Here is a 27,283-nt window from a genome sequence, read left to right as displayed (position 1 = left end):
CACCGCATTTTCTGGGTTTTGAAACTAACTGTAGAACAAATTATTTATTCCACGATTTATACAGAGAGAAGAATGCATAGTTGTGGTGGTGGAGACAGATTTCACTTTCAGCTTAAACAACAAGCAAATAAAATAGAGAAAAACAAACCCCAGCCTATGCCATTGGGACCACCCGTTTCCTGCTGCTCTTTTGTTATTTCATACGAGCCCTGGAACTGTTCTGGCTCTTTTCACCATCCACACACACTTTGCCACAGACGATCCGGCCACCCCATCACCACACTGACACACACAGTCACCGTCGCTGTGGGTGCTCTCTATCTGGACGCAATGCGATGTGCACCTGCCACCTTTCAATGAAAAGGGAAGGCAAAGCAACTTCAGAACCCTGGCAACTTCAAACCCGCTTCATCGTGGAAGTCTTGCCATAGCTAACTCTCAGAGAGGGAGCAAAAGACCTACCGTAGGAGGCTGCACCGCTGAAACCTGGCTGTGTTTTAGGAACTGCCACCAACTGCCAAATGAATTCCCTACAGTTTGCTCTCCAAGGCTTCCCTTCCTTTCTGTTTTCCACTCTAGTTTTCCTGTAACTCTATTTGTTTCATATTTCATGAGTACAAGGGAGACGTCTTTAAAAAAAAAAAAAAAAGAAACAAAAAGTTACACGTCTCTGTGGCTTGCTCAAGAGAAAACATATCATAGCGGTCAGCTCTTAAGTAACAGAAAGCATGGGCACCCTATTCCATGTCTGGACTTTCTGAACATTTACATGGATATTTCTGATAAAAAAAAAAATCTTGAATACATAGAAATACAGTCCAGTGTCACAACCCTCAATGTGCCCCAATTATCTCATTTTAAAAAAGCAATACAAAGGCCAGTGAGATGGCTCAGCTGGTAAAGGTGCTCACAGAGCACATCTGGTAAGCTGAGTTCCTTCCCTGGAACCCACAAAAAGGCAGAGAGAGAGGACTGACTTCACAAAGTTGTTCTTATTCTCTTCACGGACACAGGCACATTCATACATCATGACATGAGCCCTCCCCTGCATCCTCATCAGGTCAACCCACACACACACACAGACACACACACACACACACACACACTTTTTTTAATAAAAAAAAATGAACAACTCATTCTACAAATGTTTAAAGACTCCACACAGCCTATTAATTAAGAGGACCCTAATATAAAAGGGTCAAAAGCTTTGAAATATTAATATCTGAAGGCATTACACCTAAGATAAGTAAATCATTACATGGTATGTTCTTGTGTCTTGGGAACTGAGCACCATGAAGAGGCCGTAAGAACTGAAAGTATGTTTGATGACGCAACTGCCCAGTGCCATGGTAGAATCTGTCCAGAGAGGCAGCCAAACTGACCTCACTGGCCAGTATCAGCCAGAGCATCCACATGCTGCAGCTGCTGTCCGATGCACAACAGCTTCTTCCATCACAGCGTTCCTGGGAGGCAGGACCTTCCACTCCCTGCCTACAAAATAAAGTTCTGGGCCTCTGAGTTTCATTTAAGGTAAGAAAGCAAATTTAGTACCAACACAGATAACGTTCTGAGTGGTTTCTTATACCACCTTTTGTAAGCTTCTAAATAAACCATGGATTTCAAGATTATCATGCAGTTCTAGAGAACGTATTTTTTTTTTAATCGCTGTAAATTCAGAACCAGGGCTTAGAGTATGGTGTGTTGTAGGATATCTCAGAGATAAAAAGAAGCCACAGAAGAGCAATCTATGATCATACCTGGGACAAGTTCCTCAACCTGCTTCCAACTACAAACAGGTAATTACAAACACACATCAACCCAAACGTTAAGGTTTATGTGGAGAGCCAGTAAGATGATATGTAAGAAAAGACTAGATAAATACTGCATCTTAAAAACACAAGCAGGGGATCTGAGAGACTTAGCTTAAATGCAGGCTTCATTATTTCCTGATCATCTGACTTGAGTGAGTTCTGCTCTCTGGCCCTGTTGCCTGAGCAAGGACAGTCCCTCACACAAGTCTTCTGAACATAACTAGTCTCCCACATTCAACAGGATCGATCCTCTCAAGCTAGGAGAAGTCAGAAACGAAACAAAGTAAAGACAAACCAGCTCGCGTAAAATCAAAGAAACCCATCTCCACAACGTATAAAACTCCAAGCCACGGTACCCAAATACACAAACCTCTCTGGCTGCCCCGTGTCGACCGCAAAACAAGCCGAACCCCTAAAGCCTCTAAGCTCACTTCTAAACTAAGTGACTTCATAGTGAAGAGCCGAGGTGGAATTCAGGCTGCTGTCTAACCCGGCTCTCTACTCATCTGCCCGCCCACGAGTCCGCGGTCTCAGGATCCCATGTCACATATCTGTCACCCTCCACCCAGTCACCTCCTAGGCTCAACCGAAAATGAAGCGAAAACTAGGCGCAGTCAGTCTCTACAGAGCAAAACTCAAAATGTCTCTCTTGGAGGAATCACAAAGCTTTTTGTTTGATACCTCTGACCTTTCTGGAGAAATCAGTCGCTGTAGTTTAGGAAATGTAGGTGGCGAAAGTACAAAGGATTGCATTTATTCATTGTGCGTGTTTTCATCTTTTCTAAGATGAGGGACACATATCTTTAGAACAATTACTTCTTTAACTGTAACCTTTCAGCCTGAAATATTCTCACAAAAAAGTGTGTGTGTATATGTATCATATATATATATAATTGTATGTGATAGATAATACATGTTATATGTAAGATATGATAATTATATTATTATATGTAACATATATTCTGGGCTTGGTAAGATGTTATTTTTTAAAAAATTATTATCCTCATTACATTTTATTGAAACGCCAAAACATAAAAATTTAAAAATACTGAGCAATAATTCTTTAAAAAAATGTTAAATACAGTAATCATTTTCAATGTATTATTACTCTGTAGGTGTGTGCGTGAGCATGATATGGGAGGCGCAGGTGTGGAGGTCAGGGGACAACTTTGTGGAGTCAGTTCTCTCTCTTTCCGTCTCCACGTGTGTTCCAGGGGCCCAACGGAGACAGGCAGCTTTTGTGCAGTTAGCACCTTTACCCCCTGGGCCATCTCACCAGCCCAGAGCGATTGAAAAAGGCGACGGGAGTGAGTTTCAAAAGTACATTAAAATAAATTTTAATAAAAGTCCTTGTCACTTACTGATAGGCCAGAAAAGCCCCGCAATGATTGTCTTTCCCTGGCAGACACATACAGCAGTGCTACCCTGCTGCACAGCAGTATCACACAGACTGCATTGTGAGAAGTCCTGGAAACGAAATTCCCGAAGAAAAACCTCTACCTTTTACAAGGAGGGAAAGGAGGCCAACTAAATGAATCCACCAGTGAGTTCAGGAACTCACTCGTTTCATATGATACTCATCCATGCAAAAGTCCTGTCAGTCCTACAAAGACACAAGCACTGTTCATGTAAACAACTGTAGCCAAATTCTTATCTAGAATCCTTGTTTATCCTAAACACTGGTCAAGCACTTTAGTATTCAATCACTTGATATTACAAACATACTCTCGAGTACACCATTTTCCTTGGACAACATTTTTAAATACATACTATCAGTAATGGAAACCACCGGCATATGGCGGGTGTGGTGGCCAAGTCTTCAGTCCCAGCAGAGGTACCCAGGTCTGAGTTTCAGGCTAGCCTGGTTTATAGAGCCAGTTCCAGGACAGTCAGGGCTACACGGAGAAACCTTGTCTCAAAAAACAAAAAACAATAAAATAATAAAATAAAATAAAATAAAAGCATCAGCATAAAAGATATCTATAATTTTTATTGTTAGTGTCATATTATAACAGAACCCACACAACCATGTGACAGTGAGCTACAGAGGTAAATATGTAGACACACTGTACCTTATACTCTACAGTAAACTTTATGTGTCCCTATCACACACCCATTTAGAATGCTCCAAAATGGCAGAAAGAAGGGCTCTAGGTCACTTCAACTCTTTGGTCCACATGTCCATAGCCCTCTTTTAACCTGGCTCCTTCTGCAGTCAACATTTTCATGAAAGTTGATGAGAATCTGTCACCCTAAGGTTTTTTATGTCAGCTCCTTTGGAAGTCAGTGGAGGATTTGAAAGTGACAATAAGGAATCCTGTATATACAAAAATCATTTTATGCAGGAGCTTAAAATTAAATAGTTAATGCCTTTAAGATTAAAATATACATAACTGTAAATGCCTCCAGCAGGAAAAGGGAAACCACATCCACACAGAAGAGACGGCTTCAAATTTCTAATATTAAGAAATTCAGCCGGGTGGTGGTGGTGGTGGTGGTGGTGGTGGTGGTGGTGGCACACGCCTTTAATCCCAGCACTCGGGAGGCAGAGCCAGGCGGATCTCTGAGTTCGAGGCCAGCCTGGTCTACAGAGGGAGATTGAGGACAAGCATCAAAACTACACAGAGAAACCCTGTCTTGAAAAAACAAAACAGAAAACAAAAACAAAAAAAATTGTCTCTGATTCTGAAAAGACAGCAAATACTAACACTGTAATTCGACTGTCCCTGTTACTCACTGCAAATACCTTCCCCTACCAAATATTCCTACGCAGAACAAGCTGTGTAAACTTACTGTAGCTACTTTCTCCAATAGCACGAAGGCCATGTGCTAGCCAGTCCTGGGCTAGCAAGACTGTGAAACGGAATAAAATCACCCAGATAATAGCATCAAGGTCAGCAACCTAACAGGGCAAGTGCTTCACCGTTGCACAGATTTTTTTTTTTTTTTTAATATCCTCCCTCTTCTTTTTCTTGACTTTTTGAGAGAGGGTCTAGTTCTGTAGCCCAAGCTGGCACTCCTCCTGCCTCAGCCTACTGAATGCCGAGATAACAGGACTGAGTCACTATACCTAGCTTAGTAATCACCTTTTTAATTTATAGATTATTTCAAAAGTCACACACACACAAATCTTATTTCAAGGTAGGCAACATGACACACACCTTTAATCCTAGCACTCGGGAGCCAGAGGCAGGTGGATCTCTGTGAGTTCAGCCCTAAACAGGTTCCAGGCCAGTCAGGACTACACAGTGCAACTCTGTCTCACAGAACAAAAGTGATATTTCTGTTTTATTTAATAAAAATTCAACTCAGCAGCTGAATTAATACATACAAGGGACCAATATAGTATAAATTGGAGTGGTGACTCTTTTTATTCTATTTACAATGATTCACATTGTGTGGCTTTTAGGTTTTGCATTGCAATCATTAAGAACTAATCTTGGCCAGGTATGGAGGTGCGTGTCTTTAAATACCCTAGTCTACGGACTGAGTTTCTGGACGGTCAGGGCTACACAGAGAAACCCTGTCTCAAAAAGTGGCCCCCAACCCCTGAAAAACAAAGCAAAATGAAACAAAACACCCTAATCTTGTCTAAGTTCCAAAAATCAAAATACGGGAATTAAAATGAATCATCTTTTTTTATATTTTTATATTTTTAATTTTTAAAAATTAAACTAATAAAATTCCTTTTTTGGAACATTATTTTTGCTTTCTTTTATATTATCAAAGTAAAAACCAAAGGCAAATTTCAAAGCAAAGCAATTTTCAAATTTTAAAATTAAATCATTACAAATTAAAAATACTATTCCTTTTACATATATAAATATGTTTAAATTGCATATAAATGTTAAAAATTAAGATTTTTAGGTAATACTTGATTATTGAATGCCATCCCAAAATACCTAGCATTCATTAATCTGTCTTTAAAAAATTATTTTAACCCTCTTTCAAAATACATTTATTCACTTCACCATTCTGAAAACAAGAACAAATAACTCATTCCAGATTTTTGACCCTAACATTGACAAGAGACCATTTCTCTCCTAACCAACTATGGCCTCTTCTATGGCTACGACTTGAACTGTACAGGAAAACATCTCCATGGAAAGGTTTACAGCTTGACAGTTTGGTTCTCCCTTGCTTCTAGGGAGGTGTGTGGCACCATTTAAATGGCATTTGGGTTGTTACTAAGACACAAGTTATGAAGCGTTTGGAGACAGGAGAGCTTCCTGGATGTCACTCTGAGCAAATGCTGCTGCTGTGGGCCGCTCTGCGGAGTTCTGTTACTTAGGATACTAATCTGAGGAACGAGGTCCAGAGTGAAAGAAGAAAGAAAAAAGAAGAAGTGCAGAGAGTCATCTGAGGCTTGCCTAACAATGTGGGGGTGCCCGGCACGGAAAAAAACAAAATGAAGTTAAAAAGCGCAAGCTAAGTATAAAGTGAACTCCGGCCGGTGTCAGCCTCAGCTCAGACATGCCAAGTCCCATTCCCTTCTTTCTGGCTCCGGGTTGGTACTCCCAGTGGATGTGAGTTGCAAATATCTACCACCAGGTTAAGTCTTTGAGAGACGTAAAAAGATGTAAAAAGTCAACAAAAGTTCTCAAAGATATGAAATGATTCTACTTCAGTGCATCGTCACTGTGGCCAGCCTACCCGTTCATGGACGAGTTAGCAACATGTTAGACAGCTCATAGGAGACCAAGAAGTGCCAAGGGACACAGATCTAAAGGAAAGGATGTCTCGGTCCTCCGGAGTCTGTTTTGCAAATGGAACAGCAAACATTTTTTTTTCTGTAAAGTTTCTGCCTTCGCCATTCGCTGCTGGACTTATCATTCTTTATCTCCAAAACCATGTTTATTTAACTAGAACAGTGATGGGAGGGCTAGCTCTATTAGCTAAAACACTGCAGTGACCATAATTTAAAAAAAAAAAATGAGTATATGTTTTCCAATACGGGGGCGGAGGGGGGCGACAGAAGAGGGGGAAAGCCACTTCTACTTAAGTAGAAGTGAGAAAATTCTGTCGCGCTCAGAGACATCAGAGTCTGGATCTATAATGTGTGGGCTACCATTACATCAGTGGGAGGGAGCCTGAGAGTGGCCGGCCCGGCCTGCACTGTGAGCTACATGATGCAAATCAACAGAAATCAGAAGCATGGCCACAGCACCCTTGCCAAGCTGTATGCATCCTAGAGTCCTTAGCTGAATGCCTAAACCCAAAAGAAGTCTTTGTACATTTGTTTTCTAAAGTTTTAAATTGAACCTTGAAACTCCAAGTAGCAACTTTGCCTCAAACTAATTACACACACACACACACACACACACACACACACACACACACACACACACACAAAGGTAGAAATATGCTTTATAAACTTCTCCACTTGACATCCTCCTGCCTGAGATCCTTCACAGTTGCTGCTTAGGCCAAAACTCCTTCAGAGTATCTCCACTTGCAATTAAGTCTATAGTTTTACATTTCATTTCCCTTAACAATGCATACCGTTTCTTCATACTTTTCCTCCTCCACCTGGCTCCTTCCTCTTCCCCCAAGAGTTTACAACTTATAATATTTTTAAAAGCAAGCTCTCACCTCTAAATAACCACAAAGAAATTACTTAAGGAACAGTACAAAACTAGATTTTAGCACATTTGCTAAACTCAGTCTGCATTTTTTTCTTCTCTTCTAATCCTCAGTATTGTTTTCAATAATCTATATTGACATTTAGGAGCAACTGCTTCTGTGGGAGATTTAAAGAGCCGACGGGCTGTTCTGCGTCCTCTGGAAGGCGCTCCAGGCCCTAACCCAGTCCTACTGTGTACAGCACTGACCACAACAAAAGCTGTGGTTTCTCCCACACTAGCCTTAAATAGGTTTAAATTAATGCTATTCATCACGGGGTGGGAAGGAAGAGAGGCAAACCAGGCCAATAGCATTGGGAAATTTTCTAACCAACACAGTCAAACCTCTTAGCCATAAACAAACTGACTTCCATTCAAAGGCTTCCTCTCAACCAACTTTTGCTCTGTGTTCCTGTGAGCTCTCTGCCTTTGAACGCCCATCTTTCTCACTATGGTCTAAGCACAGGATTTTGTTACTACATTCAAGGGAAAGGCTATTGTTACTATCCTCAGGTTACTCACTTAAGGCTCTAAAAGTCATAGTTAATCTCAAGTCTGTTGGTTGCTAGAACTATCTTTATAAAATTAAGAGATAAAACTGTATACGTGAATCAGTAAGTTACAATATACCAATGAGCCAAAAATTCTACCACGAATTTGACTTAGGGTCAGCACTGGAATTTGGGATACAGACTAGGTCTCTCTTAATTTTAAGTTTCACCATATATTAGTCTCATCCCTTCTTTTTCCAAACTTACTTTATCACCACAAATCATGGGAACTATGTCCACAAGTTTCTGCTAGGGAGTTTGTTAAGATTCTGAAGAAGTTTAATTATATATGTACAGTCCTAGGCTTGAATATAAACACACACGCACATACTTGCCAGCAGAACATGCTGAATATATGTTAGAAATGCAATACTCCCTCTAACAAATGTGCTAAGTCACCTAAAATTGGTACATTGCAAAAACTAATTGGATATAGAATTATAAAATATAACAAAATAATGACTCATTTTTAATGTTTAAAATTATTTTATATGTACTGCAACCTCATGTGCAATTATTCCACATTTTAAAAAGTATATTTTGAATACTATTGAAATCATTGCTACTGCTTAAGCAGCACTCTGGGTGCAGCCTGGGTGTGCACACATGCACACAAAGCACACACTCACAGGCACTCCCCATCTTACACCTGCTCTGAAGCAGTAGGAAGTGAATTCTCAATCTGTCAACATGACCATCTGGTCTATCTGCATATCATGGCTTTCTCTAGTACTATATGAAGGAATGGCAGTCACGAGGCCAAAATAAAACTAACGTGCACCTGAATGGGAATAGCTCCTCTTTTGGCTGAAATGGAAACACGTGGCTCATCCCAGCCAAACTCGCAGAGTTCCGACTTAAAATGAGGATGCCTGAAAGCATAACCAAAGGAACACTTTGGTACAGACCATGCGGTGATGAGTAATACAGCCCTGCAGGTTACAGGATGGGTACCAAGCTGCTGGGATACTGAAACAGCTCTCCCTGCAAGGGCAGAGACAGACCAAGCAGCAGCTCCTATACTCCAAGGTTCCTCTGCAGAAGTGTTCACTTCCCATCTTAAAACTCAAGCGTCCTCGCACTGCCGTGATGATGGCATCAGTTCCTTTGTCATTGGCTAATTAGCAGTTGCAGCAATTTGCTGACAATTTTGGTCACTTAATCTTTCCAAGTGGATTCTTTAAGACAGCTAAAAATACTTGCAATCTTAGAAAACTCCTCACCTTTAACAAGTGACAATGGCTCAGTGTGCTTCAGCTTTGGGCCCATTGCCACCTGCAAATTAGCAAGGGCCTCTGTTGAATTAAACATAATTCCATTTGTTTAATTTTAGATTTTAAGTGTCACCACATGCAAAGACTATCTCAGAGCTGTTGCTGTACTCCACACCAGGTAATACCAAACATAAACAGTGACTATCATTTTGTGTCGTAAATAAAGCAATCCACCTCCGTCCAAGAAAGAAGTCCTTTTAAAAGTCCAACCTCTTAACAAAATTTAACTAACTTAACAGAATCCTTAGAATCTGATTACATTTCCAGAAGTTATACAGAAGCAGTTTCAAAAAAAAAATGGAAAAAGAAAAGAAAGAAAGAAAAAACTCTCCAGAAAGTTCTCGGTTGAGTGCCTACTAATGAACAAAGGTTAACTTTATCTAAAAGGTCAAATGCCTGGTGGCTAAGGTTATGACCTTAACAACTTAAATTGTGACCTTGCCACGTGCCGGGTATATTGTAGATTCTGATACAGATCATCTGGTAAAGGCTGGTCATAAATTAGCTTTACTGTTACATGCCCACAAAGAAAGCCATTGGACATGATACCATAATACCACCAAGTCGTCATATGATACACAGGAAAGACAATGCAAATAGAGACCAAATTAAAGACATAAAATGGCCTTGTTATTTTATGGACCGAACAAGATGAAAGTCTCAGGCTTATGGAATCACGTGACTTCACTATACTTCTTACTGTTTATTTGACACGAAAATCACACAGTTCTAATACCACCAGATTTAGGGATGCAGTCAAAGCATTGGCTTTTATCATCTCTAAGCCTCAGGGGGAAAAAATTACCACTGCTTTTAACAAATGTTTGATTATGCATTTGCTTCCAGTATTCACATTTTAATGTTTTCCAATAATAATAATAATAATAATAAAACAAAAGTAACAAAACAACAACAACAAAAACCCATCCAGTCCATGAAGTGATAATCAATGTACATATTTCAAAAGGGGATGGTGGTGTAGAGGAGAGGAGGCATTCAAGAAGGAAAAAAGTACATTTTCAAAGAAATGGAAAAAAACGCACTACAGGTGCAAAGGCCACGATGGTTTTGGCATGGATTGGGAAGCACGCTTCAGAGTCTCTGCTTCGTGCCAATACTGGCAAGTTCTCAAAACTTTTAAGGAGGTAAAAACATTGTTTAGTGTTTACAAATCTTCAGCATTATAACAGATGCTTGTCAAATCAGCCGATCGTAGGTTGACCGATCTACCCCATATCAGCATCGGCAGCTTCTCTTTCACGAATAAGAGGTCCCAAAATATCTTAGATCAAATTTGAAGTATTTTCTAATAAAAGGCCTTTACTATCTATTTTCTTTTTGCAAGCTCCCGATTGCGGGCACACAGGCAGCCATTACTGTGGTGCTCTGGAAAGCAATGGCCAGGCACTTGGCTAGTATTCAGGCCTGAGGAGGCATTCTGGGATACATGAGGAACACCAAACTGAAGGTAGTCTGATCCATGTGGCTGTCGATAAATCTTTCATCAGCTGTAAGCATGCTAACTCTCCTAAGCAACCTCCCAAATGTCATTCCGGTAGCATCACTCCTTCAGACATCCTACCAACCAGCAACTGCGTTGTCTTAAGGACGGGAAGTAACTGCACAATAACTCACCAACAGAAAAGGTGAACCAGGGAACGGGAAGAGCCAGGCAGCTACATGTCTTTAAAGGTAATTTCCCCGAGATTCTCAGAGAAATGCTCAACTTAAAAGCACAGAAGGGGTCTTGCTCAAACTGACAGAAACGCCACAGACATTTCAATTTTGGTTCTTTCTTGTAATAAGCCCACTCACACCCTGCATCAATTTTTAGCATCCTCAAGTTTCAAAGTTGCCCAATTAGAAAATTCACTATCATTGATAAATTATTTTCCTAAATATCTAAATGATAAACACATGATATAAAGAGTGTACTGGGAATGCCCATAACTGTCTTGCACTCCTAGGCACTTAACACATACAAATGATGAGGAAGAAAAAAAAAAGAAAACTTTAACTTTGCTTTTACTATAGACAAGAAAAGTGAGCAGCAAGGTTGAGGAGGGTTAAGGAAAGGCCACTTGTTCCTGTTTAGAACTTCCGCTGCCTCAAACTGGCTAAAGCAACAGGCATGCCTTGTAATTGAGTATACATTTTCAAAAGCCCAAATATTTGAAACGTTTTCAGAGCGCATCCTCTGAAATACACATCTGTCCCCTGCCAACACAACACAAATGATGATGTGACATGCTTGCAGAGTCAGTTTCTCCAGTTTCTTAAGTAAGGACAGATGGGTAACAAAAGTTCTCTTTCTAAATCATATATTGAAAAAAATAGAGAGTAAAATGTTATCTGATTTCTTTGAAAATTAAAATTTTTCAGATTTTAAAAATCTTTTGCAAAATAGTGTTGACTTTGCAGATACTATATTTTCTCTCCATTGTGGGGGAAAAAGAAAAAAGTGTGTGTGTGTGTGTGTGTGTGTGTGTGTGTGTGTGTGTGAGAGAGAGAGAGAGAGAGAGAGAGAGAGAGAGAGAGGATTCCACAACTTTCTTTCTCCCATCTGGCTTAAGTAACTGCCATGAAGGCAATCTAGCAAGACTGATATGTACATATAAAAAGTCAACAAGTTACACAAGACCTGAGCTTTCACATAACACAATGAGCCTTTGTCTAAAACAAGACGAAAAGAACAAAGTATGCTGCATTATTTCACCCAGCCCTCAACAGTTGATTCCTGAATGCTCTTCCAAATTCTGAAGCACACTCTGGTAAGACACGTCTCAAAATCAATAGTGAATCTCATACAAATCAAAATAGGTCAATGGATCAATTACCAATGGCGATTTCACAATGCATTCACCCAGGCTATGCAAGCTGGTCACGTTTAATATCACCTGCTTAGAATTTGGTTGGTTGGTTTCCTTCGGCTATTTGAAATGACACAGAGAATTCCCACATACGAAGCTGCTAAGCTTGTATATTAATGTGATTATCTTTCTTTCATAAAGGCCCAGCATTTTGATAGTAACCTTACCTCCAACTTCTTAATTGGCAAGGGGCGCAAAGAGGCCTCAAAAGTTTAAAAAAAAATCCCAACAGAAAAGCAGCTAACAACAAATGAAATGTATTTTTTAACAAGATCACAATCCAGTTTAAAATCTATTCTTTATAAGGAAGGTTGTCATGAGGCTTCTCTTACCATGAGTCTAAAAACTCTGACTACAACTTCTCGCCCACTGAACTACCAAGACTTCTGATGGCATTACTTACCATACGTGACCTGAGTGGGAATTCTCTGAGAGCTTTGCTTTTATACCTGAATGAGGGTGGCGCCTCAGAGAGGGGCAGCAAGGTGTTCAAACTGTCCTGACTCTGGTTTACCCTCTGAAACCTCACCGGCCCAATGCCCTAGGCTGGCCCTTAGAGGGAGGTCAGGAATGGTTCAGCATTCACAGAGGTCATCAGAAGAGACATACACAAGAAAGCAGAAGGAGTTGTTCCCATCGCACTTACCTGCTGCATGCACAAAGTATGCCAAATATAAATCGAGTTCCTTAACAGAAACCCCTATGTGATGGGGCTGGACACAGAGCCCTGGATTTGAGCACTGTGGGGACTTTACAAGGCGCTCGCCATCAGTACTTTCCAGCGGAATACCTTTGAACAAGATCACCATGACGAGGTCCAACCTCCACACTTTATCTGCCTGGCGGAGGCAGTCAATTCTCCGCATCTTGCCTTTCTGGTCTGGGTTGGAAAGAACACAGCATGGAGGTTTTTTCCCTGTAACTGTAAGAACAAAATCCTCTCGGTACTCAGGCCGGATATCTTTCCGTAACTTGGCCAGAAGTCGGGAAGCCCACTTCTGCTTGACTTCGGGCTTCTCACTTAGCAGTTCATCCTTCACAGCCCTCTCCTCTTCTTTCGACATGCGCTTCTCATGTTTTTTGAAGTATTTTCGCTTTCGGGCCTGCAGGTTGAACCATGTGTAGGCGAAGGCGCGGACGTGGGGCAGAAGTGCTTCAATGAAAGGATGAAACTCATCCTAGGGAAAGGAATAAAAACAAAAATACGAATATGACCAACACAAAAGGAGACCACTTGCCTCCCAGAGTTGTCCTAAAGATATCCTTCATTTCACATGAAATGTGGCCCAAGTATTTTATTACCTTTAAAATCATATGTAAAAATCCCTAAGGGCAACCGGGGGGAAGGGGAACGCTCTCAGCACCATTGCCTATGATCTGAAAGGAGAAAACTGCTAAGAATTTTTCAACATTTTGGTATGTTCCATCGTGCGGCCTACTTCCCAAATCCTTTACAGAGCAAGCCGAGTTTACCTAAACGCTCATAACAATATATACTCTTAACCCTATTTCAAGGAGGCCATATCTAATTTTGTCCCAGCCTTGACCTCACCATTTGTAGTGCGGCCAGGACCCGGCAGCCAGATTGGCAAATCCTAAACACTCAGGTGCCAGTCAATGTTTATGGAAGTCTAGGAGCAAGACCCATCTCTACCGTCAATGAAAACAAAGACTTTCCCTTTGGAGAGTCCATGAAGACTCTGATCTGCCTCTCATGTATTTTTGGTAATATCTTAATTACTCTTCTAAATATTATAGTTACTGATAATTTACAAAAAAAAAATAGAAAAATATGTGGCAGGTCTTTACAGAAAAGAAGGGATGATTTGGTATTCATTTGACAAAAAAAAAAAAAAAAAACTATGCCCAAGAAATCATTATTTAACCATGGGAAGAGAACAAAAAAGGAGTTGGGGGGGGCACACCAAACAAAGCAGAGCCCCAGGCCCAGAGTAAACAGGGTGCCTCACTGAGACAGTACTCCTGCAACTGAACACATTTAGGGGCTGATAGGACTGTGGAACACCCTCAAAAGCAACCAGCCCTATAAAATGCATCATCTCATTTTTTAAAATAATATTTCAGCTTTTTCCCCATCAGCAAACAGGAGACTCAAGGAAACCCTTCACAGATCTCTCGTTAAAAGTCAGATAATTGGAAGAGAAAAATGAACTTAAAGCATTTAAAATTTTCTTCCTGGTTTACTTAAAAGTATGTGATTCTTATGTTGACGTTGGTTAGAAATTTTGAGTATAAAAATTTTTTAAAAGTTAAACAATAACATTCACAAATGCTCAGAGAGGACATCTAACTCTTGATTAACTAGGCCACACCAATTTTATATAACGGCTTTCTGCCACAAAGATAAATTATTTACTTTCAAATAAATGAAGATAAGAAAACTAGAGGAATATGTGGTGACTTTTTAAGAAGAGTTAAGAGTGTATAAATGTAAATATATTCCTTTTTTAACGTTTCTTACAGCAACCTTAACATTCTTGAGGTACAAGAAACTGCAATACCAAAAATAGTATTACTACTCAAGAAATTAAAATTTTAAACATTCAAATGTATACTGAAGGTAATATATTTTAATAGTCAAATCTGTTAATTTTTTTTACAAATTTTAATCAACCATGTAAACATTACATACAGCAGGATTCTTTAAAGTAAGTGTATAATCATATAACGCATATTTAATTGTTACAATAATTGGCCTTTTCTCTCTTTCTGCACAAATTTTAGACTCCATGGCTCAAGTTCAGTTTTGAAACTTGCTCTTTTTCAAAAAAGGAATAAAAGAAGGGCTGAGCTTTGGTTAACACGTGTCCATTCTTCCAGGGGGGGGAAAGAGTAAAATACAATAATTATATTATTCTTTACCGTAAACCATTAGCATTTTAAAACTGTGTAATATTTAAGAATCTTTATTCCTTTCGAAGGAAAACACAGGGGGAAAGGCGCAGTTTATCCGCTAAGGTACATGCCAAACCACAAAGCATTTAAACATTTCTAAATTCTGAGCTCATCCTTGAAATGTTCTGAAATATATAAATGTTATGTATTTCATATTGACTGACGTCCAGATGTATACAGGACATACTAGAGACTAAGACTCCGTGGCATTATGGAAAGAATCTCTGAAGTCGACCTTAAACTACACAGTGAGCCTTCTCCAAAAGGAGGCTTTCATTTTTAAAGACTCAGCTCCATTTTATAAGGCAAATAGCTCCAAATACATCATATCTATGCTAAGGCATTACCTTATTAATGATAATAAACACGTTAAATAAACATTCTAATGTGGTTATTTTATATGTCCAAAGATACTCCTAAAACACTTCTTAGAAACTGACAACTGCATCAGTTCACGTTCAGAATCATTGCGTTCACCTGCCAACCAAACGCCCATATATCTCTTCAGAAAAAAATTTGAAAATAAGGTTAACTAGTCCTCACGGACAATCTATATCCGCCAGTTTTGCATCAGAGGTATTTACAATGTATTATTCCCCAAAGGTTTCTAGAACGTAAATAAAAACACACAATATTTTATATAACTTTACTCAAATGACAATCATACTTAGCCAACGTAATGATAGAAATATCTCCCAAAGCATCCAAACTTAAAAAAAAAAAATTACAGGAAATGTCCAAAGAAAGCTAAACGTTTCGGGGGGTGGGGGTATGTTCTCATAATTCAAGCTCCTCAACAAAACACCATAAACTCTGTAATATTTAAAAAATATTCAAGAGAAAACAAGTAATATTGTACATACATAGGTGATGAGAATGTTACAGCCCACCAATAAAAATAAACCTGTGGACCTGCTTCAAAGCCGCATTGCTTTGAATCGGCATCTAAAATGTGGATCTGTTTGAAAGCAGGCCAAGTTTAAGAGCCACAGAATAGTGGTAGTGCTGGAAACTCCTTTTTTTTTTTTTTTTTTTTCCAAAAGCTTTACTCATAAATTTCTGCTGAACTGTCAGGATTTAGGCAGGTATAGGAGTTGATTATGATATGCCCATCCTCAATCAAAAGAAGAGGCCTGGCATTCTCAAGGTAAAGCCCCTTCCAAGTACACACAGCAAACTGAGTTTTCTCTTACAGTTAGAGTACATTTATCACCATGCTTACTGGATCTTTTTATTTTTTTTTTAAATGAGCAATAAACGACCTAAGTTTTTCTTTCTGAAACTGGCTCGAACGTGTTATAAATATTCCAGAAAGTTAAATAAATTGTAAATCAACTTTTAAAGACCCTCTCATAAAACAAATGAGCCTTTATTCCCTGTTTATTGTACATTTTCTTCACAAACTGCTACACCAAATAAGCGTTTCTCTTAGTGGTGTGGAGGCCTAGTGAATGCATCAATCAGTGCTGCCAAGAGTGTAGGAGGGGGAAAGGGGAAGAAAAAAACTTTCTTAACGTGATAATAACTCAAGAGAAGCCAACTTTGTTAAATACCTAACTACGCCTGGGGCCTGCATGGATACACAGGTATGCTCCTGAAATGCACAGCCCCAGACCAGAACTTTTATCTTTTCAAATCTCACTCGAGAAGATAACCGTTGTGTCCATAAGGGTCTTTCTTGCTATTGCAGCATGCTGGTATTATCTACAAGTTCTACGTGTTGCAAACTTTTGCCAATTGGAATTTCAGCCTTTCGAATCTCAGCACTTTCACTGCAGACTATAATTCATTCAAATTATCTTACACTTTGCATCTTATCCATATGCAATTGTGAACCTTGCCAGAAGTGGTTGGAAAAGTTTCATTCCATACTTCCACAAGTTACTAAAATAGTAACTTTGGAAGTGTGTGTGGTGGGGGGGTGGACTTTTACAATAACTAAAACAACTGCTATCCATTATTAATGTGAGGCCTAAATCCCAAACAGACCATCTCCACATAAAAGATGCATTTAAGAGTCTTCTGAGATCAAATATCCAGTGTTATTACTGTTAGATACTGCAGTAAGAAGGGAAGTCATGTGGGAAATAAATCCAGAATCTAGAGGGGAGAGGAAAAACTCCTGATACTTTCAGCCTTCCAAAGTATTCCCGGTAAACCGTTAGCTCCAGCTCATTGAAGGCACAGTGGTAGCAGGGTTTTGAGGGAGGCATGAATAAACCTTGTGCTCGAAGCATATAACTTCATGTAGGTAATTACTGATCAGACTGCAATGTTTTAAAGCAGTATAAAGACTCACGCTTAAAAAGAAAAATTAGCGCAAATCACTCTGACTTTATGCCTTTTAGTCAGAGAAAATAAATAATATATTCAAACGGGACCAGATCCGGAGCCGCAAAATAGCAGTGTTTCCTTGCCGGTGGTGCAGACAAGAACGGGAGGGATGAGCTGGGAGGCTCGAGCAGGAGGGGCGGAGGGGCTCTAAGCCCCACGCTGCGAGTGGGGTTGCAGGGAAAGTTGCCGGGTCCTGCGTGCTGAGCCGCCTGGGCCGTGCATAGGCGGCGGCAGCGGGGCAGCCGACTCCGGGCCCCGGCCGCCGCTCGACCTCGGGCCGGAGCCCCACTCCACCCGCAGCGGCCCAGCCCGGCCCGACTCGCGGCCTCGGCAGCTCTCTGGCCTGCACGGCGTTGGCACGCCCGACCCCGAAACTTTCGCCCGGGGCCGTGGGCGGGAGGCGAGGACGCAAGGTCCTGGGCCGGCGCGGGGTGTGTGTCCACGCAGCCCACGGGCGAGGGTTCGCACCGCCCGCCGCGTCCGAGGGGCGCTGCCCGGCCCGGCCCGCAAGCTGGCACAAAACAAAAGTAAGAGTTCGGGGCGTCGGCGGGGGGCGCGGTGGCGCGGGAGGGCGCAGGCAGACAGGGCGCTCCGGTACAGCCGGCGTGCGGGGCTTGCGGGGCTCAGCCGCCCCTCCCCGGCGCGGAGGAACCGCGGGCACCGCGCTCCGCGCCGCAGACGCCGAGTCCAGATTGCAGCGTGTCAGGGGCTGCAGCCGCGGACACACGTGCGGGGCACCCGCAAGCCCCGGCACTCCGCAGTCCGGCGCCCCGATATTAATTAACGCATTAATAAGAGGGCGCCATTAGCCATGTGCCCACACAAATGGCCGAGCAGGAGGAATGCACCCGCATGGAAACAAAGTTACTTTCTTAAAGCTGCAGCCCCCCCCCCCCCGCACACGCGCGCGCACACACAGAAACACGCGCAGACACGGCTCCCGCCGAGGCACACGGCCGCCCCGCGCCCCCGCAGCTGCTTACCTGGGTGAGACAGAGCGGAGAATACATAACTGCCGGGCGGCGGGGGGTGCGTGCACGTCTGTGTGCGGGCTGGAGGTGTGCGTGAGTGTGGGTGCGAGAGGGAGAGAGAGGAGGAGAGAGCTAGGAGAGGGGGGGAGGAAAAAAAAAAATCAAGCCTGCTTCTTGCGTTCACATTTCCAACTCGGCTCAACTGCAGCAGCCAGCGCTCTTGCCGCTCCACGCGCTGAACTTTAACCCCGCCTAGAGTTTCCCTACACTCCACTATACTGTCTACTGTACGCGGGCGTTAAAGGCATAGCGCACCCTTTCCCGCTCCCGCGCCGGCCGGCCGGGTGCCCGCGAGCTGCCCGCGCGCCCGCCTGCGCCGCGTTCTGCACCGCACCGCTCGGCCGCCGCCCGCTCGCGCCGCCGCGGGGGGGGGGGGAGGTTGGGGGGGGGGAGCTGGATGGGGGAGGGGCGGCTGCGGCGCTGACACCGGTCCCCAGCCTGCGCGGCTGCCCGCCCGCCGCTTGCTCCGCGCTCGCTGCCTCCCGCGGCCCCCGCCCCCGCCCCGCTCGGCGCGGTCCCGGGAACGCGGCGCGGAGCGGTTTTCAGCGTGTCCTCCGGGCGGCTATAGGCTGCCACAGGATGTGCTTAAGCAAACAAAACTACTTTTCCTCCTCCCCATCCCCCCACCCGCGCCGCAGCCCTCCGCGGACGTCGGTGGAGGATTGGGGCAACTTTGCCAGGACGCCCCGTACCCCCATGGGCCGCTGGGTGGGCTCCCTAGAAGCCCCAGAGAAGGGCGCGCGGTACATTTGCATGTATGCAAATTTCTTCTGAAAAAATCAGACCTTCTAGGTAACTTTTCCCCCCTTCCTCTGAAATGCGGTAAAGCTCAAAGCATTGTAATCTCTCCTGCGAAGCTTTCTGTGGGAATAGTGTCGTCGGCAGAGGTAATTATGCACAAAAGCCTGCTAACTTTGTGCAGCCACGGCCCTATAGCAAGTCAGAACCTGGGTGCTGGGGAATAGTAAGGTCACCCCAAAGATTCCCCAGATTGCGGGGAGGGGGGGTCTGAAGAAAGGAAGGCGGAGAGTCATGAGTGGCCGCTCTTCCCTCCTAGAAGTCGGGAGCTGGTGGGTTTGAATACAAACGCCCAAAAAAGTTCTGTCATGTCAGAAACAACAGTGGTTTAGCTGGGACATCTTTCTGTGTGTTGAGGAGGAAAACTGTGAAAGGGTTGTCCCCTTAGGAAAAGGATATGTTTGTATCCCCAAATGGGAGCCCAGAACTGGACATGGACTAACATCCGAGTCCGCGTTCCCCAGACACCCTCTAGAAGGGTGCGTTTTGCGGATCCCCACTCCCCGCCCCCCAGGTAGTATTTCTGAAAATGGAAAAGAGCTTCCTGCAATTATTTTAGGTTTGCTAAAGTATTGTTTTGGCGCGCGGGGAGGGGGGGGGGCGGTTTTAGGGTTTGGCACGTTGCCAACAAGCCTGCTCTTCCAGCTTTCTTTTTTTCTTTTTCTTTTTTTAACTTCATATTTTCTCTTTAGACTTTTTTTCTCCTGAAGGGGAAAAAAAAAGTATACCTGTCTCCTCCAAACTCTCATTTTCTCCTCTTCTCCTTCCTAAAGTTTTGCAGCCTTCTGTATTTACCAACCCTTCTCAGAAATCCCCAGATCCCGACACTGGCACACAGACCAGGGATCTGCTCCCTGGTGGAGGTGACAGGGCTAGAGTCTGCAGGCATGCCTACCGGACAGAAGGGTGACTGATGGAGTATGGGCACTTTTCATTCAGAATTTTTTTTTTTTTTTGGAAGGGGCAAATGCTACTAGAGAAGGCCAACTAAAGCGTTCTGCAACAGCCTGCATCTCTAAAGTTTTGTTTATTCTCTAGTCCGGTTGGGACTACAGTATTTGCTCCAACTCAAGAACCCATTCTTTCTCACCCACTTTCTGCCCTTGAATGTTCTTGGAAACCTGTCCCATTACGTATTAAGGATTGAAGGAAAAGAATAACTTCAGCCTTTAGTTAGGACGTCCATTTCGCCAAACTAAGCAACTTGGTTCCTCGTGTCTTTCAGTAAGGCAGAAATGTCCTCCAAGCTAAGAGGAGTTAGAGAAACATTCCTGGCCATGAATGTTTACTGGGATCTATAACTTCAAGACTCTCCAAGTTTCCTCGACAGAAGTTTCTGGCTGAGGGACCCAATATGTAACTGAGGCACAGTGACAAGTTATTGTCCCGAGTGTGCTCTGGGGAAGCTCTCTTCCAAAGCGGATTATTATTATTATTATTATTATTTATTATTATTATTATTATTATTGTGTATATAAAGATACATTTCACATGTGTCTTTTCAAAACAGCAAAGATTCTTACTTTTGATTCTCAAGGGGAAATTTTTTTTTTAAATAACTGACTTTCGCCGTGCCTTCTTTTTTTAAATGGGGGAAAGTAATTCAATGCTGATATTTCCACTTTAGAAACTTCTTTTGTTGCAGCAGTGGATGTGCCCGCGATTTCCAGCATTCTGCGGTTAGCAATATTATCTTAAGTAACTTTTGGCGCCCTTCGTAAGACTTTTGGATATGGGACGATTGTTTGCGCCCTCTAGGCAAGGGCTGGATCCAAGTTCAGCACCAAAGCCCTCCACATCCGCTCCTGCTTTCTCTCCTATCTGTGCCAGCTCCCGCTCCCTCCCCCGCTCCGGAGGAGGGTGGAAGGCGGGGGAGCACTACAAAGCCCAGTTCCAACTACAGCCTTTACAAACTAGACTGAGAAAAATACCGTAGAAGAGTTACAGTTACAGAATGGCTTCTGGTAACTTTCTCTCCAACAGGCATAAATTTCAACACACAAAGAAACAGATGTTCCTGAGAGGACAGGCAGGGTAAAAAGCATTTCTAACTTTCTCCCCTCTTGTAGGTTGCAAAAGTAAATCCTTGTCTAGAGTTCACAAAGATACTAAGGGAGGGGAGAGGAAGGAAGGACAGGGAAAGAAGGGGGAGGAAAGGGAGGGGCAAAGAGAAGGGAAAAGAGGGGGTAGGAAACACAGGTGATACATGAAAACTAGTTTATTGCAATCGTATAAATGACCCATTGTTAGGAAGGGTAAACCCCTTATTGGAAACATTGCTCCAATCGTTTGTTTTGCAAGTGGTAGGAGGCTGCCTTGAAACTGGATTGTCTTTGCAAAACGGAGGATCCTGCCATGCTCTCTGCTATCCATATTCTCCCTGGCACAGAGCCCAGCCTTGCATTTACTGTTTTATTTGCAGAAACGTTACCTTGCCAGCTTTAGTGAAATCCTCTTAGATGTATAAATTACGTCAATAAAGTTTCACTTCTACATACATCTGAAATACCTCTCATTTCTAGTCTACTTAATTGGAAAATTGTATTAATGTGATTTAGATTTTAATGCTCAAAGTAATGAAGATGGGGCTAGGATTCCTAAGTGACAATACCATTTGCTCTATAGTTATTACCAAGACTAACTTTATTAACTAGCATTTTCCAGCAGTTTCTTCACTAGTTTTTGACTTGCTGGTAACTCATGCAGATTTCTCTTACTTGCATATAATCCCCAATTGAATCATGTTGCTGAATTGAGCAAACAAGTGAATTGTCACATCAACTTTTCAAACCAGGTTTGACTGCAAGGCCCAAGGCCCAGGGAAGTAGTTGGATGAGTATTAAATCCACACTAAAAAAAAAAAAAAAAAAAAAAAAAAAGTAAGGAATCCATATTATTTTCCATCCATTCCCTACAGAATTAGGTGGTGGTTGATATATTTGAGCCAGAAGATGCAAGTTACATCTCCAAGACAAACTAAGGCAGTTGGTTTCCACCATACAGATGTCAAGGACAAGACCGACCAAGAGGCCAGACTGCAGCTAAAGGGGAGAGTCCGTTATCTTCCACACATGCACCCTCCAGTAGGGCTGTTGTGGTAACAAGAAGAAATGTGAACTTGGCAGGTCTTAAAATGCTCTTTGCTATTGACCATCATCTGAAACAGTAGAATTCAAGAAAATCCACTCCTTCCCTCCTCCTTTTCAAATCTACAGAACAGCTGTCCATCCACCTATGAAGCATTCTCTTCCTTTGATATGCCAAAGATTCTAAAAGAATCAGTGAGAAGTTTTGAAACGCTCAGTGCATTCCCCAAATTGAGGCATATTTCTCAAAGACGTTAAACCTCTCCTTCTACAAGTTACCAACTTCCGAGTATTAAAAACAACGACTAATGCAAGCTTAAATATTACTGTAGCAGAATTTTCCAAAAGAGCAAAGTCAAAAGGCACACAGGATTCATGCAAAAATCCCCCAAACAGCTTTTTTCTCCTTTAAACTCAAAAACTCTTTCCTATTGTGATTGCTAAATCCGGAAGCGCTGGTATCTTTGACAGCTTGAACTACACACACCATCCCCTTCAGAACTGCAGAGAACTTCAGATCTCCTTTGCCCCGCCCCCTATGGCTATTAGGAGCCATTGTATGCCCAAGCTTTCTCATGATTGGATAGAGCTTCTGTCAATCTCGTATGTTGTCTCATTGATTAGAGGATCGAATCGTCAATTATTCTCGGGTCCAGACATTTCTTTTCGGGTTAGGTTGACTGCAGAGGCCAGACGTCTTTAACAGAGCAGAGCACGTACAGGATCTCCCCCTTCCCCTCCCCCCTTTTCTGGAACCGAGCAAGCGCTAGGAGGAAAAAAAATCTGTTAAGCTCAGCAATTTTTTCAAATCCTGGAAAAAAAAAAAAAAGAGAGAAAGAAAGAAAGAAAAACCCGGTCTCTGCTGCACATAATAAAAACGCCATCCACAAAGCTGCATCTTTAAAACAAAACCATCACAATAGACATTTACCCAGCAATCACTTAAGTGCATATTCGAGCTAGAGAAATTTAAAAGTCTTAGCCATTAAGCATAACCATTCTACCGTTGTTTATATAACGCATATAGTATAAATGTAAAATAGAAAGTTTAAGATGTACCACGTACCATTGCAATGTAAAAAGAGTACGTGAGAAACTTTAAAATGCTCAGACGAATTGCTTCATAGCTTGTCCCCTGTTTTTTTGCATTAAAAAAAAATAGCTAAATAAACTTGGAACCGTTGAAAACCCGGAAGAGATTTTTTTAAAGCTGCTGGCCAATTGCAGGCTTCTTGGATAATTTTTTTTTTAACTCCAAATCAAAAGGCTTCTGCCACTGCAGAACTCTCTTCTCTCTCTCTCTCTCTCTCTCTCTCTCTCTCTCTCTCTCTCTCTCTCTCTCTTCTCACACAATCTCTCTCTCTCTCTCTCTCTCTCTCTCTCTCTCTCTCTCTCTCTCTCTCTCTTGCTCTCTCTCGCTCTCTCTCTCTCACTCTCTCTCTCGCTCTCTCTCTCTCTCGCTCTCCTCTCTGAAAGCGATCCAATCTAACCCGGGCTGGCTGCTTCTCAGATTCTCTCTGGATTTGCCTGGTGTGCTTGTAAGAGACTTTGCAGAAGTTGCGATCCTTTCGGCAGCCCCTCTTTCCTCTCCCTACCCCCTTGTTTATTTCCGCAATCGCTGCAATTTGCATAGTAACCACGCACGAGGCGGAGGGGCCGGAGGGGGCAGGGACAGGCCCTGGCCTCCCCTCCTCCCGCTCGGCGCAGTCTCCTCCTCCCCCACGGCGCGTGGCCAATGGGAGCCCCGGCCTTCAGCGCAAGCTCGGGTCGGGACTCCCGGCTGCAGAACAGCCCCTGGGTTGTAGGCCCGGCTTCTGGGATCCGGGTTTTGGCGCAGGGGAAGTTTCCTTGCTTGCGGAGATTGCAGCAGGCTTTTGGAGATGGAAGATTACGGAACATTTGCCCGCAGTCATGCCGGTTTTGCATGTTTTAATCACGCCTGCACACCTGCTTTCTTGGTTTCTTTTTCCAGAGCCTCTCGTGAATTATTAGACTAGTTCTTGATGGTTAGTGAGAGATTTAACCTTTATTTGCACTGATGTAGACCAGGAGTTAAAGATCCTCTCTAGTCCATTAAATCAAGACGGAGCAAAATGTCAGAGAACTTCAATGAGATAAGGCTTTCGTCCTGGGCTTAGAGCAGGAGAGTGGCCCTGTTCTCTCTAGAGGATGGAACACAGAATGGCTAGGTGGATTCCAGCAAGAATGCAGCTCCTGTAAAGCATTGATGTTTTAACAACATTCTAATTCGATCGCCAAACTCCTAATTTATCAATATTCATACAAACCCTGGATTGTACAAAGTCTAAAGCAATCCCTCCTCTTCATACCCCCCAGAAAAGAGCTGAAAGGATGATGACTGGGGGAGGGGCATGTTCGTAACTGGTATGAGCTTCTCCTTCCCATTGACCTGTCTTATTCCACTAACCCATACTCTTTACGACCATGTCATGTGGCTGTTTCACCGTCAAACTTGTTTTATGTCTTTGTTTTAAGCATCAAAATACTCTTTGATGCAGAGCACAGACCAATGGCGTTAAAGGGAGCATCTCTTTGAATGGAAAAACGTCACACTAGACTTGCACTTTTTGTTACTCTGTTATTGTTGTTGCTGTTTTTAGTGTGTTTGCTTAGTGTCCCTTAAGTCACTTTGGATATTTTGCAGAATAAATGAATTACTGGAAATTGTATACTTAGCTCACCTGATTTAGAAAAAAAAAAAAACCAGTTATTCAGCCAAGAGGACTAAGAAACATCCTGGTCCTCTCATTTCCATAACTGTCCTTGGTGAGAAGATCTAATCAGTAAGACCACTCACAGTTAAAGTAAGGGCTCAAGGAGACTCACATTTTATTTTGAATCATAATTTTCACTTCAGTCGTGCACTTAGCAACTAGTCAGCTAATGCTGCCTTACTGGGAAGAATCTTACTGTGGCTGTCCTTGGAATTAGACAAGCGGTGGCCGTTGTGGTTTGCTTTTCATAGACTAGGATAAGCTTTTACTCTGCACAGCCTGTGGCATTTAATCCAGTCCTTGTCTACCCAGCATCCACTTCCACTTGGCATACTACTCTGACTCAGAAATAAACTAAATAGAATGGCTTAGGTAATAATGATGTCTATGGTGATGATAAACAATAGTTTAAGTAATAAAAAAACACCCTAGGCCTGCTTCAACTGGTACCAGGCTCTGTTGCCTTCAAACAGTTATAATAACACCTATATTAAAAAAAAAAAAGGACACTGACCTGTTGTAAGAATGAAAAGCCATTTTGTCAAGGGTTAAGAACCTTAGATAAGTCCAGGAGGTTCCTACTGCCCTGCCATGATCTGAATAACCCACACTGCTGAGCAAGCTAGGCCTCATAAGTAGTTGCAACAGTGAGTTTTCTGTGGACTGTGTGTAGTTCATGATCCTGATTTAATGTGATAGGTTGAAGTCATTACCAAAGTGATCTTGAATATGTCCATCTATTCAACAATATACCATGTGTTTCAGAGTCCATCCTAGGTTTTAATGTTGGTCATACCATGTGACTTTATAAAAATTATTGAGCCTCTGCAAGTATCAGCTTCCTTGTTTGGAAGATGAGAAACATTCACCTAATATGTGTATATTGGATTCATCATATTGAGCCATGTTCTAAACACATGGATATGACATTATTATATATGTGTATGTGTGCATACACATATATACATACATGTGACAGTAGTGACCAAGTCTACATGGCTGTGCCAATAGAGTCATGAGGGCTAGGAAAGAGCAAATGATACTGGTGATGAACCGAAAGTATGCATTTGTCAGACAAGGGAGGAACAGGTCATCCCTCCCCAGTTAATGTATACAAGTGATGCATGGTGGCTGATTAGTTTGTATTGACTTGCTTTATAGTAACTAGATGACAAGTTACAAGGTCAGTGTAAGGCTAGATGGTGGAGAGGCTTATGGGCAATTTAAGTTTTCATTTGAACGATTGGGAAGTCATCAAAAGTATTTGGCTAGAGAAAGAAATACAATAAAATTTGCTGATTAGGAAGCTCACTCTAGTAAAGAAGGCAGAGAGAGAGAGAGAGAGAGAGAGAGAGAGCGCTCATCTGCAAACCATGAGAATAAGGTTCTGTAGAAGATGTGGTTAGGTTTGGGTATGGAGCGTTCTGCTAAGTTCCCCCAGCTAGAGGTGCTATTTGTGGAAGGTTCTTGAATGAGATGAGGCCTAGATTTAGGGGAGCAAATTACTGGAGGGGTGGCCTTGTGGCTATGTCGTATCCTTGGCTCCTCTTTCTATGTTCCCTGGGCACCATGAAGGTGAGTAGCTTATTCCCAGTGACCCCCACCCTCACTTGCACTCATAGTAACACCCCCCCCCCCCCCCGCTCCCAACCTAGGGTGGTGGCCATGAACTTGTGCTTCACCACAGGCCCAGAGTCAGAACCAAGGCCTGTGGGACGAAGGAAGGCTCAGAAACTATGACCCCAAATGCCTCCTGTTTTAAAGTTGTTCTCTCTGGTATTTTGATCACAGCCAGAAGAAGGTAACGTAATGGCACCGAGGTAAGAAAGGAGCAGTGTCGCCCGCCGACAGTTGTCAAGGCATCTGATCAACGGATATGATTGAGAACTAACACTTTTCCAGACATTCCTTGGTGTCCACGTGCCCACCTATAAAGGCAGAAGAGGGTCTCTCTGTTCACAAACTGCCACTTGCATCATGCCCTTCCGCCTAATAATTGATTAAATAATATAAAAATGACACCAGTAATGGCTAGTACGCCTATATGGAGTGTTTATACCTGATTGGTTTGTCCTCAGTCTTGACTTTGTATCCAAGCAAATTCTGTTCCACCATACCAAAAAGCAGGTGCTCATCAAGAAGGGTGACTCGGATTTGCTAACCTCATTGTGAGCCTGAGCTTCCACAGAGTTTGGCTTTATGCCTTGAAAATGGTCAGCTCTTCCAGGAATTCTGCTTTGTTGACCCAAATAGAAC

General features: G+C 42.6%; 1 protein-coding gene across 3 annotated transcripts in view; it reads right to left on the bottom strand.

Annotated features, from left to right (window-relative positions):
• The window catches only part of Nfia (nuclear factor I A), a 344,021-nt gene extending 320,466 nt beyond the window's left edge, over nucleotides 1–23,555 (bottom strand). The window contains exons 1-2 of one of the 3 annotated variants that reach the window (XM_059254554.1): nucleotides 23,359–23,555; nucleotides 12,774–13,305 (exon numbers count right to left, since the gene is read on the bottom strand). In XM_059254554.1, coding sequence (XP_059110537.1) covers nucleotides 12,774–13,305; nucleotides 23,359–23,361 — 535 coding nt within the window. In that variant the 5' untranslated portion in view covers nucleotides 23,362–23,555. Of the gene's footprint in view, nucleotides 1–12,773; nucleotides 13,306–18,360; nucleotides 18,703–23,358 lie in introns of those variants that run through there. The other 2 variants (XM_059254555.1, XM_059254553.1) reach the window with 2 other exon arrangements.
• Between the last annotated feature and the right edge of the window lie 3,728 nt (nucleotides 23,556–27,283).

This window comes from Peromyscus eremicus, chromosome 2 (assembly GCF_949786415.1).
Source record: "Peromyscus eremicus chromosome 2, PerEre_H2_v1, whole genome shotgun sequence".
In the NCBI taxonomy this organism is placed as follows: Eukaryota; Metazoa; Chordata; class Mammalia; order Rodentia; family Cricetidae; genus Peromyscus; species Peromyscus eremicus.
Note: the sequence above shows the minus strand (reverse complement) of the source record. Positions and strands in the feature narration are given on the sequence as shown.